Raw genomic sequence first — 13,904 nt, 5'->3', positions numbered from 1 at the left:
TAAACCACAACACTGTAACAGGTTATGCAGACAGTTTTAGTAAAGCATTCTGCATACCAGGTTTGTGCTTGCACCACTCACAGATCTTCACATCTTTAAGAAAAGATCCTCTAAACTATTTTCTCTAACTAAAGATCATGAGTTTCCGGTTCAATATACAGCTACCACTTAAAATACTCTGTAAGAGTTAAGGACCAAAACAGCACCATAAAAGGCTAACACAAAAGTATTGCTAACCAGGAGCTCATGACCTTTGATTAGGATCTCCATTTTAGCAAGGAGATGCACATGATGAATGGAACAAGGTCTGCGGTGCGGAGGGCTTGGGCTCACCAGGGAGATTCTTGCAAAGAAAGAATAATGCTCCAAATTCAGAGCCCGCAGCTTTAAGAGGCACACTGAAGCCCAGCCAGCTGGAAGACTAGCAGCAGTGGTCTGACCATACCAGTTCCCAGAACACAAACAGGCAAGCAGCAGTCATGCAGCAACATGTCCAGAGGGATCATCTAGACACAAACACCAAACCATCAACACTGACCCCAAAAGTATGCTCCTGGGTAGGGCAAGTCTGGATACTCAAAATCCAGCTGCTGCCTACATGCCTAGGCTGGCAGGCTAGATCAGCTAGATCCGTGCTCAGATTCCTCAAGTGGGGCTATTCAAAGCACCTGACAGAGGCCTAATGCTGCATTCACTGAAAGCAAGAGCTTTGGAAACAGAAAGCCAGGCCACATCTGGCAGTCCAGTGCCTGGAGATCTGATACTTTTGGCTACTGTTTATTTCAGAGTCTGCAAACAATTAGTCTGAATACACTCCTCCATGTTGCTGGGGCAGGCTTTGGTTTTCCTTGCACCCTTTGCTTACAAATTTATACCACAAGCAGTGTTCAGCGCACACACACTTGAAATTACTGGTCTTGTTAAAACGGAAAGTGCCAAGGGGGCCCATCTCAGCCCAAGCCATCCAAGTGCCAAGGGGGCCCATCCCAGCCCAAGCCATCCAAGTGCCAAGGGGGCCCATCCCAGCCCAAGCCATCCAAGAGCCAAGGGGGCCCATCCCAGCCCAAGCCATCCAAGAGCCAAGGAGGCCCAGCCCAAGCACATCTTGCTGTCCAACCTCAGCCCCTACTTATGCTTTTAGATATTGGAAGGAAGACAAATAAAGACAGAGAAACACAACTGTGGTGACTACTGCACCTCGGGCAGGTTTCCTTCCAAACCCTGCGTGCAGGGGGCACACCTAGCCGTGCTTCATCCCGCAGGGCTCCGCTCGAGCAGGAACTCGAAATGACAGGTCCACTGTCAGCAGGGCCGGTTGGCAGTGGCCCAGCAGCCCAAATCCGAAAGGTCCCTGAGCGGGCTGCTCACAGCTTCAGCACCAGCCAGGCCAGTGGAGCTGGACAAGGAGGGGGTGGCAGCCCCTGGCCATGGGCCTGGGGTCACAGCACTGAGGTGAGCAAGGGAAGGGGTCTAGGAAGAGGTTGTGCAGTAGAAGCCATGCGAGGATCAGCCCCCCACATACCATACATGGCATTTTTTAATTAGGAAATGGTTGCATTTTTTCTTTTTCCTCCTAAACTAGTATGAGTGCCATTTTTGGCAGAACAGATAGATCAATTTTGCGGTTCTCTCTTAAAACACTTCCGAATTTTGTAGTATTTTAGTCTTTCTCTTTCTGTATGTATCCCAGCCTGCCTTATACCCATTCACACTATCTTCCTCTATAACCTTACTATCTCAGAACTTTAGCTACCAAAGAGACAACTGAATGCTGTCACCTGGGGATGTAGTTCATGCTGATTCACACTTGCTGGCCCAGAGGCTTTTTCTCCCCGCACCCCACTCTCCTGAGGTTTATTTTTACTCCTCAGTTATCCTACTTTGAGGGGTCAAAGCTGATTTCTTCCTGTTGCAGAGAGAACTGGGACAAAGTAGACAGCATAGGATTAAGCCCGAGGTAATTCAGATAAATGTGAAAGAACACTTCACTGATACCAAAAAATACAACGTAATTGCAAATAGAGTTTGTGTTTCTGAAGCACCATCCATAGCGTTCGCCCACCTCCAGTGCATTTTATGTCGGCAGCAGGAGGGACGAAGGGTCGGTGTGCTCAGGGAACACCTCAGAAACCCTCACTGCAGGTCTGCTTTATGGATCTCATTTGTCCTCAGTTCAGAAATTCAAGGTCGTCTTTCTTCACAAGCCTCAATATCAGCAAATGTGCAGCAGATGGGTTGCTTGAAATCTCAGCTACATCCTTAGAAGTTACGTGAGAGCCTCCCAAGTACCTCCTACCTGATCAGGATTCACATGCAATAAATCCCATTCTCGCATCCACCGATCTTGGCTTGCAAATATTTACTTGGTGCAATTTACTTCAGCTGGAGAGCAATTATCCTTATCTCTAAAGACGACCATGATAAAAAAAAAAAATCACCAGTTGTGGATGACTTTACGTGGTAAAACACCTCCATTCTGAAACACAATGGTTCCAGCTAGACAAAAATTGCTATTCAGCCTGCCAAAACCAGAATGCAAATCATAAAACATTCACAATGAGGCTGTTTGCTACCTGAGTTACATTTATCCAAGAAACAGCACTCTATTGGCAGAGCATAGGGAAATGCAAAAAAGTGGGAAAATCATAACAAAACTTTACAGTAAAATCTTTAAAGATGTTTTATTCAACCCTCCCCTGTTCAGGGCATTTTTAAGATGAGGAAAGAGGAAATATAGAAATTAAAACTCCCTCTGTTTGCTGCTCTTGCAGTAAGTGACAGGATAAGATCAATGTTTGGAAAGAGACTGTATAAAGAGAATAGTCTCCATCAATCTCATCCCTTCCCTTGGTGAAAGTACTTAATTTACACTTTCTCAGCTGAGTAATTACCTCTACTTTACACTTACAGCTCCTTTAGGAATGGAGTAATTAGCATTTGCCACAGAAACTTCAATAGGTCTGTATGTTGCTGAAGAAAGTTGTCCCTTAGTCTCTATTCAGGATCTATGACAAGCGCACTCACACACGGAGTAGAAGACAAACGTTTCACAGCGGGGAGTGCTACGGGCCGGCACAGAGCACAGGCTGGCGGAAACCCCTGGGCAGCAGCGGCCGCCCCCGCCAGAGGCAGGAAAGCAGCCACTGGGCTCACACAGCCCTGCAGAGCTGCTGCTGTGCTTCCCACCTTGCAAATGGAGAAACCAGCTCCCCAAAGTCACCGTTTTACCAGTGGGTTTGCAACGGGGCCCGTTTCTGTGATGGCAGCAGCACCCGCATCCTCCCTGGGGGCCGCGAGTGCTGCTGCCGGCCCAGGGAGCCAGCAGTGAGGGCCTGACCTCACACAGCACCCGGATAATCAGCAAAACGGCTGGTCCAGAAAAGCTCAGAGCAGCCAAAAAAGGAGAGGGGAAAAAATTCCTGAAACAAATGGCAATTCACTGGAGTCCCTGAGTGAAGACACTAAATAGATCATCTTAGCTGGCTGATGCGAAATACAGTACAATGTCACATCTCGTTGTATACGCTTGTGTCCAACAACAGCAGCTTTTTAGACGCGGCGTTATTTCCGTCCCCGGGCCGGCAGAGCCCAGCACACACCCCCGGGCGGCCTCGCCAGGGACGGCGCCTCTCCCGGGGACCAACCCGCGTGTCCGCGAGAAGGGGAGCAGCGCGTGCCAGCCTCACAGAGTCGTACTGAAACACAGATGAAAAACGGAGTGCAAAAGCAGAAAGAGAATCGAAACACAAAATTAACCTTTCCTAAGCACCAAAGTACTCCACGTTGTTTCCACCATTAGATTACATATGAGCCATCAGAGATTTGGGAGATGAAAACTCAGCTACATATAAAACCAAAGTAAGATACATAAAATATAAGTAATGAAGCCAAGTTTGTAACCAAAGGCATCAGGGATCCAACCACAGCTGAGTTCTGGTGCCAGGATACAGCTAATAGGAAGAACAAATGCAACAGCCATCTAACTTGGGCTGAATTTTTAGTGGCAGCAAATGTTTCTGTGGAGCCTCCTATACTTTTCTAAGCTCTGGAGAAAAAGAAAGGAAAAAAAACCACAACCAAAAACCTAGAATGTCCCTCAGTCACAAAAATGTATCTCTCGGTGACTCGGGAACCTAAACAAATGTATGTTTCCAGAAAAAAAGCGATTAAGAGGAAATGTTAATAACCGTATTGATGATTTCAAGGAGGGAAAAACCCAAAATAAAGAAAACCCATCCCCATACAGAGACTGATGAGAACAACAGGAAAATTCAATTCAGTGCAAAAACCCCAAACAACCCCCTGACCCAGCCCTCCTCTGAGGCGGCCACTGCTGGGAAGGCACAGCCATTTCCAGCCCCTCGGGCTGCATCTTCCCTGCGCTCTGCGACCCTCTGCAATCACACAGCATTCGCAGCAGCCACAGCCCCCTCCCCGAGCTGTGAGCAGTGGCCTCTGCACCCCACAGCACCCTGCTGAGAGCTGGTCGAACAAAATCTGCGCTCGCTGCTTCTGGGAGCCCATCGGCAGGGCAGGGTGCGGCCGGTGGCCTGGGAGCGCCTACTTGTTTTGGGACGTGGGCGACTCTGTGCCTGCATGAGGGCTGGCTCACATCGCACCCCGAGGAGCTGGACAGCACCTGAACACTGTCTCGGGGCCGCCCATGTGCTCGCTCGGAGGAGAAGCCCAACGGCACCCCGAGGTGCAGCACCACCCCGCTGCGAGAGTGGCAGCCCCATTAGGAAACAGCGAAATGGCCTCGCAGGTTTTAAAAATTAGGGGATTGGTGCAGTTTACATCATACTGCTGATTCTTCAGGGGAGGAAAGAAGTTATTTGGCAATTCTGGTAGATTATGCCATTTTATAGTTGGAAATACACGTACAAAATTCATGTTTTCATTTTCTATCTGAAGGCAAAATTAATTTTTCTTTCAAGTCTGACTAATATCTTCACTCACCCTCTATCACTGCCTCAGGAGTCACCAAAGAGACAGAAGATATATGTGTTTTATTACTTGAAACATATGGATCTACTCAGATGAGTCACAACCACATCAATTAAAACAACAAAACAAGTGAAAATACAGCAGTCCCTAGGCATGAGCGCTGGCGCTAGCCATGTCAAGGGAGATTCCTGATTTTTGGAGAACGTTCTGTAGTTCTTTTACAGCCTGTACAGATATGCTTCCACCAACTATTCCTAATGGGAATGGTGGAGCGGACGGGGGGCAGGGGCTGCCTGGCCGGGCCCCACTTGCCAGCGGCTGCAGGGTGATGCACATGGTGCAACGACACTGGTGCTCACTCCCAGGACGTGCAGCAACTCCATGGGCCAGAGAACCAGCAGCCTCAGAGCTGCATTGTCTACAGCCAAACAGGGAGTGCTGTGCTCCCAAGGGCTATTTATTTTCATTTCTACTTCTACAATATTAAATGAAATTATATACATATATATCTCAGCTAAGGCAAAAATGGCATCCAGTGATTTCCAAGCCTGCTTCTGTAGGCTAGACAATTCATGTCTGACATGACATCCATCACGTTTTGCTCCTATCCAACAGGCATCCCAACCTAATCCAGATCCCAACCAGACCGGTCTCAGCCAAGCAGTTCCCAGGAATCACAGACTGGAAATCACCCAAGAAGGCTCTAAAATGTAGAAGTTAGCTCTGCTGCTAAACACTTTCACCCCAATAGGCTTTCTTAAACCCTCTCATTGAAAATTTCAGGATGGTCCACCCATCTTTCCTTTCTGAGAGAAAAAAAAAGGCAATTTAATTTTAAATAGATTGTTTTTAAGTTACATCAGAAAACAGGTTATTGCGTATTAGTCCTAACTCAGACCCACGTATTATGTACAGCCTGCATGCACAGCTCAGATCAGATTTTGTGGTAGGCTGCAACAAATATAAGGGAAGAGCTTTGTGCTTAAGCTGCATGGTAATACTAAGCAGGGTAAAATCTGCCTACAAATGAACTCAGTGCACCATGTAGACAGATGCTTTTTGCCACTTGCATTTGCACAGAGCAGATGAAGGTGTTAGGAACAGATGCTCTTATTCAGGTTACACAAACTGGAAGGCTGGAATCAGCTCACTACTCACCTAGGATAATCAGCCAATCACCCCTGTTTGATTCGTCTTTCACGTAACAAAAGGAGCAGAAGTAAAATACAACAGGCATCCGCGAAGAGAAGGTAGCACAGAGGTAAGGCTTGGAGCACATTAACTATCTATTATTAAATTACTTTTGAAAGTCTATACCTCCTAATGGCATTCCTCTGGATGGTATGTGTGCTCAGCTAATGTTTTCTCATTTCAAGGCATTGTGTTCCAACACTGCTGCCTGGTGCACTCCTACAATGCTGTGAAGTTCTTCAGGCAAGACTGGTTTCTAGAGCATTGTTTTGATGAAATCAAGAAGTCAAGGTCTGACTCGGATTATAGCTGCTATCACTAATTATGAGGTCAACAATTACAATAAAAACATAAGTGGAAGTGAAAGAAAAAGAAAGAGGCTACCATCTCCATTCATGGACCTTGCACATCTTTTGTTTGGTAAACCGTCATGAGGTGCTGTTTGTGTTGGGACCTAGAGTCTCAGCTCCAAATCTGCTCTCCTCCTGTCGCCCTTAAACTTCTTGAGTAGATGGACTAGGCAGCTCAGGATGTTTAAGGGCTACCTAGATAACCCAGGAAGAAATATCACTGTCTAGGGAGTAATCAGTATTCTCTACTCAGACTGCAAGTATTATACATCTGAGTCTCATGAGAACATTTTGTGCCACATCTTGAAAAAGGAGATATTACTCTTGATTTGATGAAAAATGAATTGGAAATATGAGCTGTATATGTGCTAATTTATAGCGATGAAGTTTGCATTCATTACAGTAATGAGCATTGCAAAAAGCATATAATCAACATTCACTGCAGATGTCAAGAGGAATCCAGAGGCAGAGAGGAAATACATCCACTTGCCACAGTTGATCATAAACATCATAAACTTCCAGCCCCCAAAAAACACAAAGCAAGAGGCAGTTCTTTTTGTCCCTACTAGTCCTCAGGGGTATTTGAGTGTATCTATCAAGTTCTTGTACTAACGAGCTTAGATAGCCTTTCAACCATAGGATAAATATTACAACAAGTGCTGTAAATATTTTCGTAGTAGAAGCGCAACTGTTTCACTTCCTCCCCAGCAAAAAATTACATTCAGTTGGTAACTGGAGGATCCAAGCAGATAACTAATTAAATCCTTTTGTGTAGAGTAAGATGTTTCTCTAACATCACATTAGAAATTAAAAGCAAGTAATGGAAGGAAGAGGTCGGAGTTTAACAAATCATCATCTGAAATAAAGTTAAAATACCAGACAACACCATCCAGAGTCTGCAAAATCAAAGCAAGGTAGGCAATAGTGAAATGGTATCTATTATGTCAAACGAAACACAAGCCATCTTCTGAAAGAGATGGAAGAAGGTAACCGGAGGTTTGCTTGATTTCATGCCCATGTGGAGCAGTAAGAGGAAAAGAACAGTGGATATGCACCAACGTTATTATGAGTAAATGTTCTCTAGACAGCTACACTGGAAGTAGTTCTTACCTTCTGGTAACCTGGGGTTAGCGTGAATAGAGTTGGGGTCCCCATCTTCCTCGGGATGGTAACGATAAAGCGTCTGTGACTGCTTTTGGGATGACTGACTACGGTCTTCCTTTAGAGCAACAGGAGGAGAGGTTGTTGCACTGAACTTTACCTTGGGGAAAGCATTTCCCTCATGCGTTTCATGGGAAGATTTTGACCAACTTGTCTCTGTTAAATTCACCTCTTTCAAGCCTAGATACATGCTGTTCCCTAGGTCTTCTTTTCTGGCATGCTTTTTCATTTTAGAGTGGGGGGCTCTTTCTTGCTCATGCCTCTCTTTGTCTCCTTGCTTCCCCTTTGGTCTCCTCTCCAGTTCCTCCAGGTGCTTGGGTGTCTCAGTGGTGGCCGTTGTGTGCTCCAGAGGAGCACTGGTGGTTTCTGGCACTTCCTTATGTGTCACTTGCTGGAGGGATGCTGCAGTGGTGCGGGGCACCCTCTTTCGCTCACTTCTTTCTGTGGCACTGCGAACTTCAGAGGGGACCTTAGGCACTGGTGTGGTGAGTGGCGCAGCCGTTTCCTCGGTGTACTGATCGGCTGGAGCCAAAGCTGAAGGAGCAATGCTGGCTGGTAGGTAGTCATAATCCTCGCTTTGCTCTTGGCTGATGCTCTCTTGCTCTAGGTGGGACGAATAACTCCTGTATTTTTTTGGAGACTCCACCTGGGTGTTGTCTCCTTCTGGTGCCTCCTGATCGTAGCTGTACGGATCGTCGTAGTGCCTCTCTGGTTCGCTATCTTCAGCATCTATTGGACTGGCAGTGTTTAAGGCGAACGTGTTACAGTCTGGAAGCTGGTAGCACATCAGCTCACCACCAGCGTTGGGGCAATGGCAAACCTTGCAGGGGGGCATGTGGAAGGTGTGCCCCGCTACATACTTCTGGCCCTCGTGGAGGCAACCTATTCTCCCACACTGAGGACACCCGTCAGCTGGCACCACCGCATCGATGCAGTTTGGGGGCAGCTCTGGGCACAGCATGAACTGGCAGCTGATCTTGCCTCCTCCCTTGGGGCACGAGCACTCAGTGCTTCCAAAGTCCACGAAGTAAGACTGCCCTTCGGGTACTTTGCCGTTGATAAAGCCCACGTTGACGCAGTCGTAGTACTGATAGCCTTCGCACGTGCAGCCGTGCTGCAGACATGTGGCACAGCACTCGCCAGGCTCCAGCACGTCCTCGATGCAGTTGTCCAGGGGCTGGCACTCCGCGCCCGTGCAGTCCCTCTGTGCATGGGAAATGCTGGTCCACAGCAGCACAAAGAGGATGGCATTCAAACAGCTCTGCTGCCAGCTCTGGTACCTATCCATAGTCTTCCCAAAGAAATACAGCTCCAGTCCAAACTTGCACATTTAATATTTTTTTCCCTAGAAGGCTGTAGATTCAGCTCCAAATCTGCAGTGTTTTCCCCGAGTTACCTTTTCTCATAGATCCTAGAGTTATGAAAGAAAACTCTGTTAAAGACTATACTCAGCACATATCCTGTTAAACATTAGAGGTCTTTAAAAGTTGGGACAAAATCCAACATCTGGAAACCTAAGTACAAAATTAATCATAATGTCTTCCAAGCATTGTAGGCACTAAGTTTGGAGTTGCATGCTTTCCCCCCACTCCCATTTTGAAAAAGAAAGAAAGAGAGAGAAAAAAAGGTTGTGACTGTTCTCTTTTGAACGTGCTCACAAAATGTGTATATATTTCAATAAAAGGAAGGCCTTTATATTTCAATGCCTTTTTGTTAATCTTTCGAGCTAAAAAGAGAAAGATTTTTTGGCAGATAGTAAATAAATACACAGTTCTTCCTCTGCAGATCTAAGTTTAAGATAATTATTCTTTATGTTTTAATTACAAATACCCAAATCTTAAAGATCTTTCTTAGACAAAACTTAGCCTTGAGACGTGAGAATTTGTCTGTACACATATTAACCCAAAATAAGAGGAGTTTTTTTCTGCCTCCTTCCCCCACTTAGCAATCTTTTGCACTTCAGTCTTTGGCATTAACAGGGTTTTTTTTTGCCCCAGCAGTGCTAAAATAGAACTTCTTTGTATATTGCGGTTACTGTGTGGTTAAACATCATATTAGCTATCCTGTAATACATATTAGAGGCCAGATCCTCAGCTCACAGAAGTTGGCACAGCTCCACGGCAGGCCTGTAGCGCACAGAGGGATTGACTCTGACTTCGCTAGAGTTACAATTGTATATGCAGTGGATGTTTACACCAACTGAGGATAAGCCACCATTGGCAACCACTTCTTTTATTTTTGACAACACCCGTGATACTTTATAGGGAATTACTACACTATGAACAGAAAAAAAAAAATATATATAAAAATAGAAATGAATTGGCATAATAACACTTTGTTAAAATGCATTGAGGAAAAGTAAGTTGTTTGCTTTTTAATTATTAAATCCTTTGACCACCTTTAAGAGTTAAAGTAAATCAGCTGTTGTCCTTTATATCAAAAGCATGCTCAAAGGTACACAATTAACATGGAAAAGCAGTTAAAACACAAAAATGTTTGCCTATAGAATTTTATAGAATTAGCAATCTGATTATTTTTCCAGAACCCCTTCCATCATCAAAAAAATAAAGACCCTAAAACATTTATCTAGGGCGTAAAATGTAGTCACATCACCAAGAACAATAAAACACACAAGCAACAGGAATCCTGCCAGAAAATCCATTCAGAAAGATTACTTCTCCCATTCAAACTGGGCTTCCAACAAGTCTGCTTCGGCACTGCTGGAAAGCGGCCAGGCTGTGGGAAAAGCGTGCCTGTTCTGATAAGATACGGACAAACTGTGCTAAGAATTTCCACAGTTCTGCCCTGGAATTTGAATTACTTCAGTACGTTGTACAGAGATACGATTCTTACAAATGTAGGTTTTCTACTACTAATTTGAGTATATTAGTTGAGTGTGCTAAAGGATACTGACTGAAGGAAAAATTGTCAGAAAGTGTAACAATGGCTTGGAAGAATCTCACTTTTTCAGAACTGTTCTCAAAACTAGGATATTTCATATGAAGGAGAACTTTCAATACGTGGTGCTGAAATTAATTCTTCAGAATCCAGCCTGGGAATTAATAATTTATCCTACTTTCAGCAGCTTTTCCAGGTAATCCAAATTTGTAATTATCACATAGCTCTAGCTGGGAAATAGTGAATGGAAGGACAATTCAAGATAAGCTGCTTCTGTAAGGGTCCCACAGCAGGATTTTGTCACCATCCCCGCCCATTGGTACCTCCGGGCTTTAATGCTTCAGCGCATGCAAGTCCCTTGGCCAAATTCTGTGCTTGCCAGAGCACTGCTGGTGGCAGCTGAGCACAGCTCTGCCCTGGCCCGTGCCTCCCTCTCCCACATCAGTGCTTCCCAGGCTCAGAAAGCCCCGGGACCCCGTTGGGTGGGCCGTTTGGGTGTCACAGCCCCAGGTCTGGCCAGCCTCTGCGGGCACCAAGGTAGGGCACAGCATTGCCTGGGTAAGCACCTTTTCTTGAGAGTTTCATTCTCATCTCATTGTCAACTGTTTTTCTTCCCCCACACCGGTTTTAACTTTGCTCTGTCATTTCATTAGAAATCCAAACCCAATATTACTCTGCTCAGTAAGGAAATCAGGAAAGTAAAATAGAGAGGCCACCTAGTCGTCTTCTACTTAAAAGCAAACTAATCAGCAGGGATGGTGACAAAATCCTGCTGTGGGACCCTTACAGAAGAAACTTATCTTTAATTGTCCTTCCATTCATATTTCCCAGCTAGAGCTATGTAATAATTAATAGGTAATCAGCACCTGTTGGCCACGTAAAGGACAAGCTTGTGTGCATCACCCACATTATATCCAAACAGCAACTGCTCACAGCCAACTGCTGCTGTCCTGGTGCAGCACAGCCTGTCAGGTAAAAGTGACAATGGGAGCAGGACACCCGTGAAGGTGTCTGCCTGCCCTGTTTGTACATTCAGGTTTCTCAAAACAAGGACTCACTTCTCAGGCATAAACTTGAACTCCCAACAAGAAACCCCCAAATTACCTCGTATCCTGAAGCAAGAAGCAGAGAGCCAGTCATAATTTATATCTAGCCTGCCTAGAAGTTCAAGCACAGCTGAGCATTTATCATGGGACAGTCCTGTTTTCATGAAAGGAGCTGCTCGACTGCCCTCCCCTGTACAGTTACCTCCTCCCCTCCTCATCTGCATCCCGTTTCTACCCAAGGGTTTGTTTGCTTGTCCAGGTCACCTCCAGTTTTTCCTCTGTTCCTCTCCTTGCTCCCTTGCCTCTCGCCCACGGAGAGGCCCAGAGAGCTCGCGGCCCCTCTCCTGCAGCAAGCCCTGTCCCTGCTCCCCGCCTCTCACACCTTCTGCTCAATGCCTTATTCAGTCCCTCTGTACCCTTTCTCTTTTGATCGTTTCCACATCCCTCAACATTTGGCTTCTCAAGCCACCAACCTCAAACTGATAAGGCTGAAATCCTTATAAACCCTTTTTCTGTCGATAACACCACAATCTTCCCTATCCTCAGGCTCACTTTCCTTCATCAGAGGCTCCTTGTTTCTGGTGTAATGATTCCAACAGTATCTCTTTTATTCCTTTAAACCATTGCATTTTCCCTGTGCTTTCTCCATCTGTTCCCCACACCCATCGCTCCCCCCCTCACCACCACCAACCCATAAACTTGCATATCAAAGAAACAGTCTCTACTTCAGGCACAGAGACAAACAGCGTTGAGTGAAGCGCACAGACACAACTATTGAGCCCCACTGAGAAAACGCGTCCCTCCAAACAGAGTGTGTGTGCTCTTGCCAGCCCACGCAACTGCCTCTGGATCTATGCCCTTCCCCAATGCTGAAACGAGACAGCAGCTAATTACTTGGTAATGGCATCCAAAGCTGGAGCTGTGAAATAAAGGTGTCTATACCATAGAGGGTAAAAAATACACTATCTCTGGAGGATAGGGGAGTTTAATACCAGTAGATATTATTGCAATAATTTGTTTCCATTAACTATTTTAGTGCTTTCTTTAATGTCCTTTTACACAAGTGGGACAATACACAAGGGCTTCACCTAAATGAGAATCAGGTCTTTTTACTCTCAACTCTGTCCTTCGCCCACTCTTATGAATGTCATTGACTTTCGCTGCTCAGTTGGGTGGGATGTCACACCTAAAATAAAGGTCTTTCAAAGTTTCTCTTGAAAGCTTTACAGAGCTCTACAGCAAGATAACCCAAGTGTCACCCCAGTCCTCATGCAGTGCATCATGACCCAGAAGGCTTCAATTTATGTCCTTTATGGAGTTTCCTAACCTGCTGCGCTGCATATCCTGCTCCGCTTTGGTTCAAGTGCTGTTGCTTTAGTGGGGTCATACGGGGCCACTATTAAAGTAGCTGTTGCCAGTCCTGCGCACACAGTGCGTCCTGAGAAAGCACGAGTGCCCATGCAAGGGAGGGCCAATGCTCTGGGTTGGGACTAAGTCCCTCAAAGTCAACAGAAGTAAACCTGTGACGTAAATCAGCAGTAAAGAGAGGAGTTCCTTATTCCTCAATTCCTTCTTTAAAAACGATTCCTGGGAAAGGCAAAGCAAGACACCTTATGGAAAACCGGCTTTAAAAAGTAAGAGTCCAGATGAACATGAACCACAGGCACACATCTTCATGGAAAAGGAAATGAGAATGCTTCACATTGCAGATGAAGCCAGTATCTGTGTGGCTGAACATCCAAGGCTAGCAGCAGCAACCACCAAAATTATAACTAGCACTGGCTGAAAAACATCATATTCCTGTCTCCTTGCAGGGGAAGTGGGTAGAACAAAACAAGATTTCAAAATGCTTACTTCAGTTCAATTTGGGGCCAAAAAGCTATAAATTCTGACATTTTTGCAAAACAATATACTCAGAGTGATTTACTTCAATCAAAGCCATAACATAAAGTCGAAAGGAAGAATGTTGACTTGATTAAAACAGTTCAGCTGTATTACTTGAAAATGTTGATGAAACCAGTGTGTTCCCACAGAAGATCTAGACATTTTAAATGTGCAACTTCTTTAAATTAAGAGGAGTATTTTATTGGGAGATTCTTTTTCCAGATGGTTTCATTTCAGTGCTGAACCAGAAAGCTTATTCTAGGTAAGCAGAGGTGACAGGAGGCACTTTCCTTCAAAGACTTCACACGAACACCATCTTTCTGTGTGAAGGTTGCCCCAGAGACGGCAGAACAACTGCAGAAGGTGTGCACGTGTGGAAGACGTGCTGCAGGATCAAGAGCATTCTTTCAAATGTTCACTGAATAAA

At 45.4% G+C, this 13,904-nt stretch overlaps 1 protein-coding gene across 1 annotated transcript in view; it reads right to left on the bottom strand.

The window, feature by feature from the left end:
• Window positions 1–13,904, bottom strand: part of FBLN2 (fibulin 2) — a 107,592-nt gene that overhangs the window by 70,493 nt on the left and 23,195 nt on the right. The window contains exon 2 of the mRNA XM_075159433.1: window positions 7,599–9,060. Within this exon, the coding sequence (XP_075015534.1) occupies window positions 7,599–8,979 (1,381 nt within the window). The 5' untranslated portion in view covers window positions 8,980–9,060. The remainder of the gene's footprint in view (window positions 1–7,598; window positions 9,061–13,904) is intronic.

Source organism: Calonectris borealis, chromosome 10 (genome assembly GCF_964195595.1).
Source record: "Calonectris borealis chromosome 10, bCalBor7.hap1.2, whole genome shotgun sequence".
NCBI classification, from domain to species: Eukaryota; Metazoa; Chordata; class Aves; order Procellariiformes; family Procellariidae; genus Calonectris; species Calonectris borealis.
This window is presented reverse-complemented; position numbering and strand designations above follow the sequence as displayed.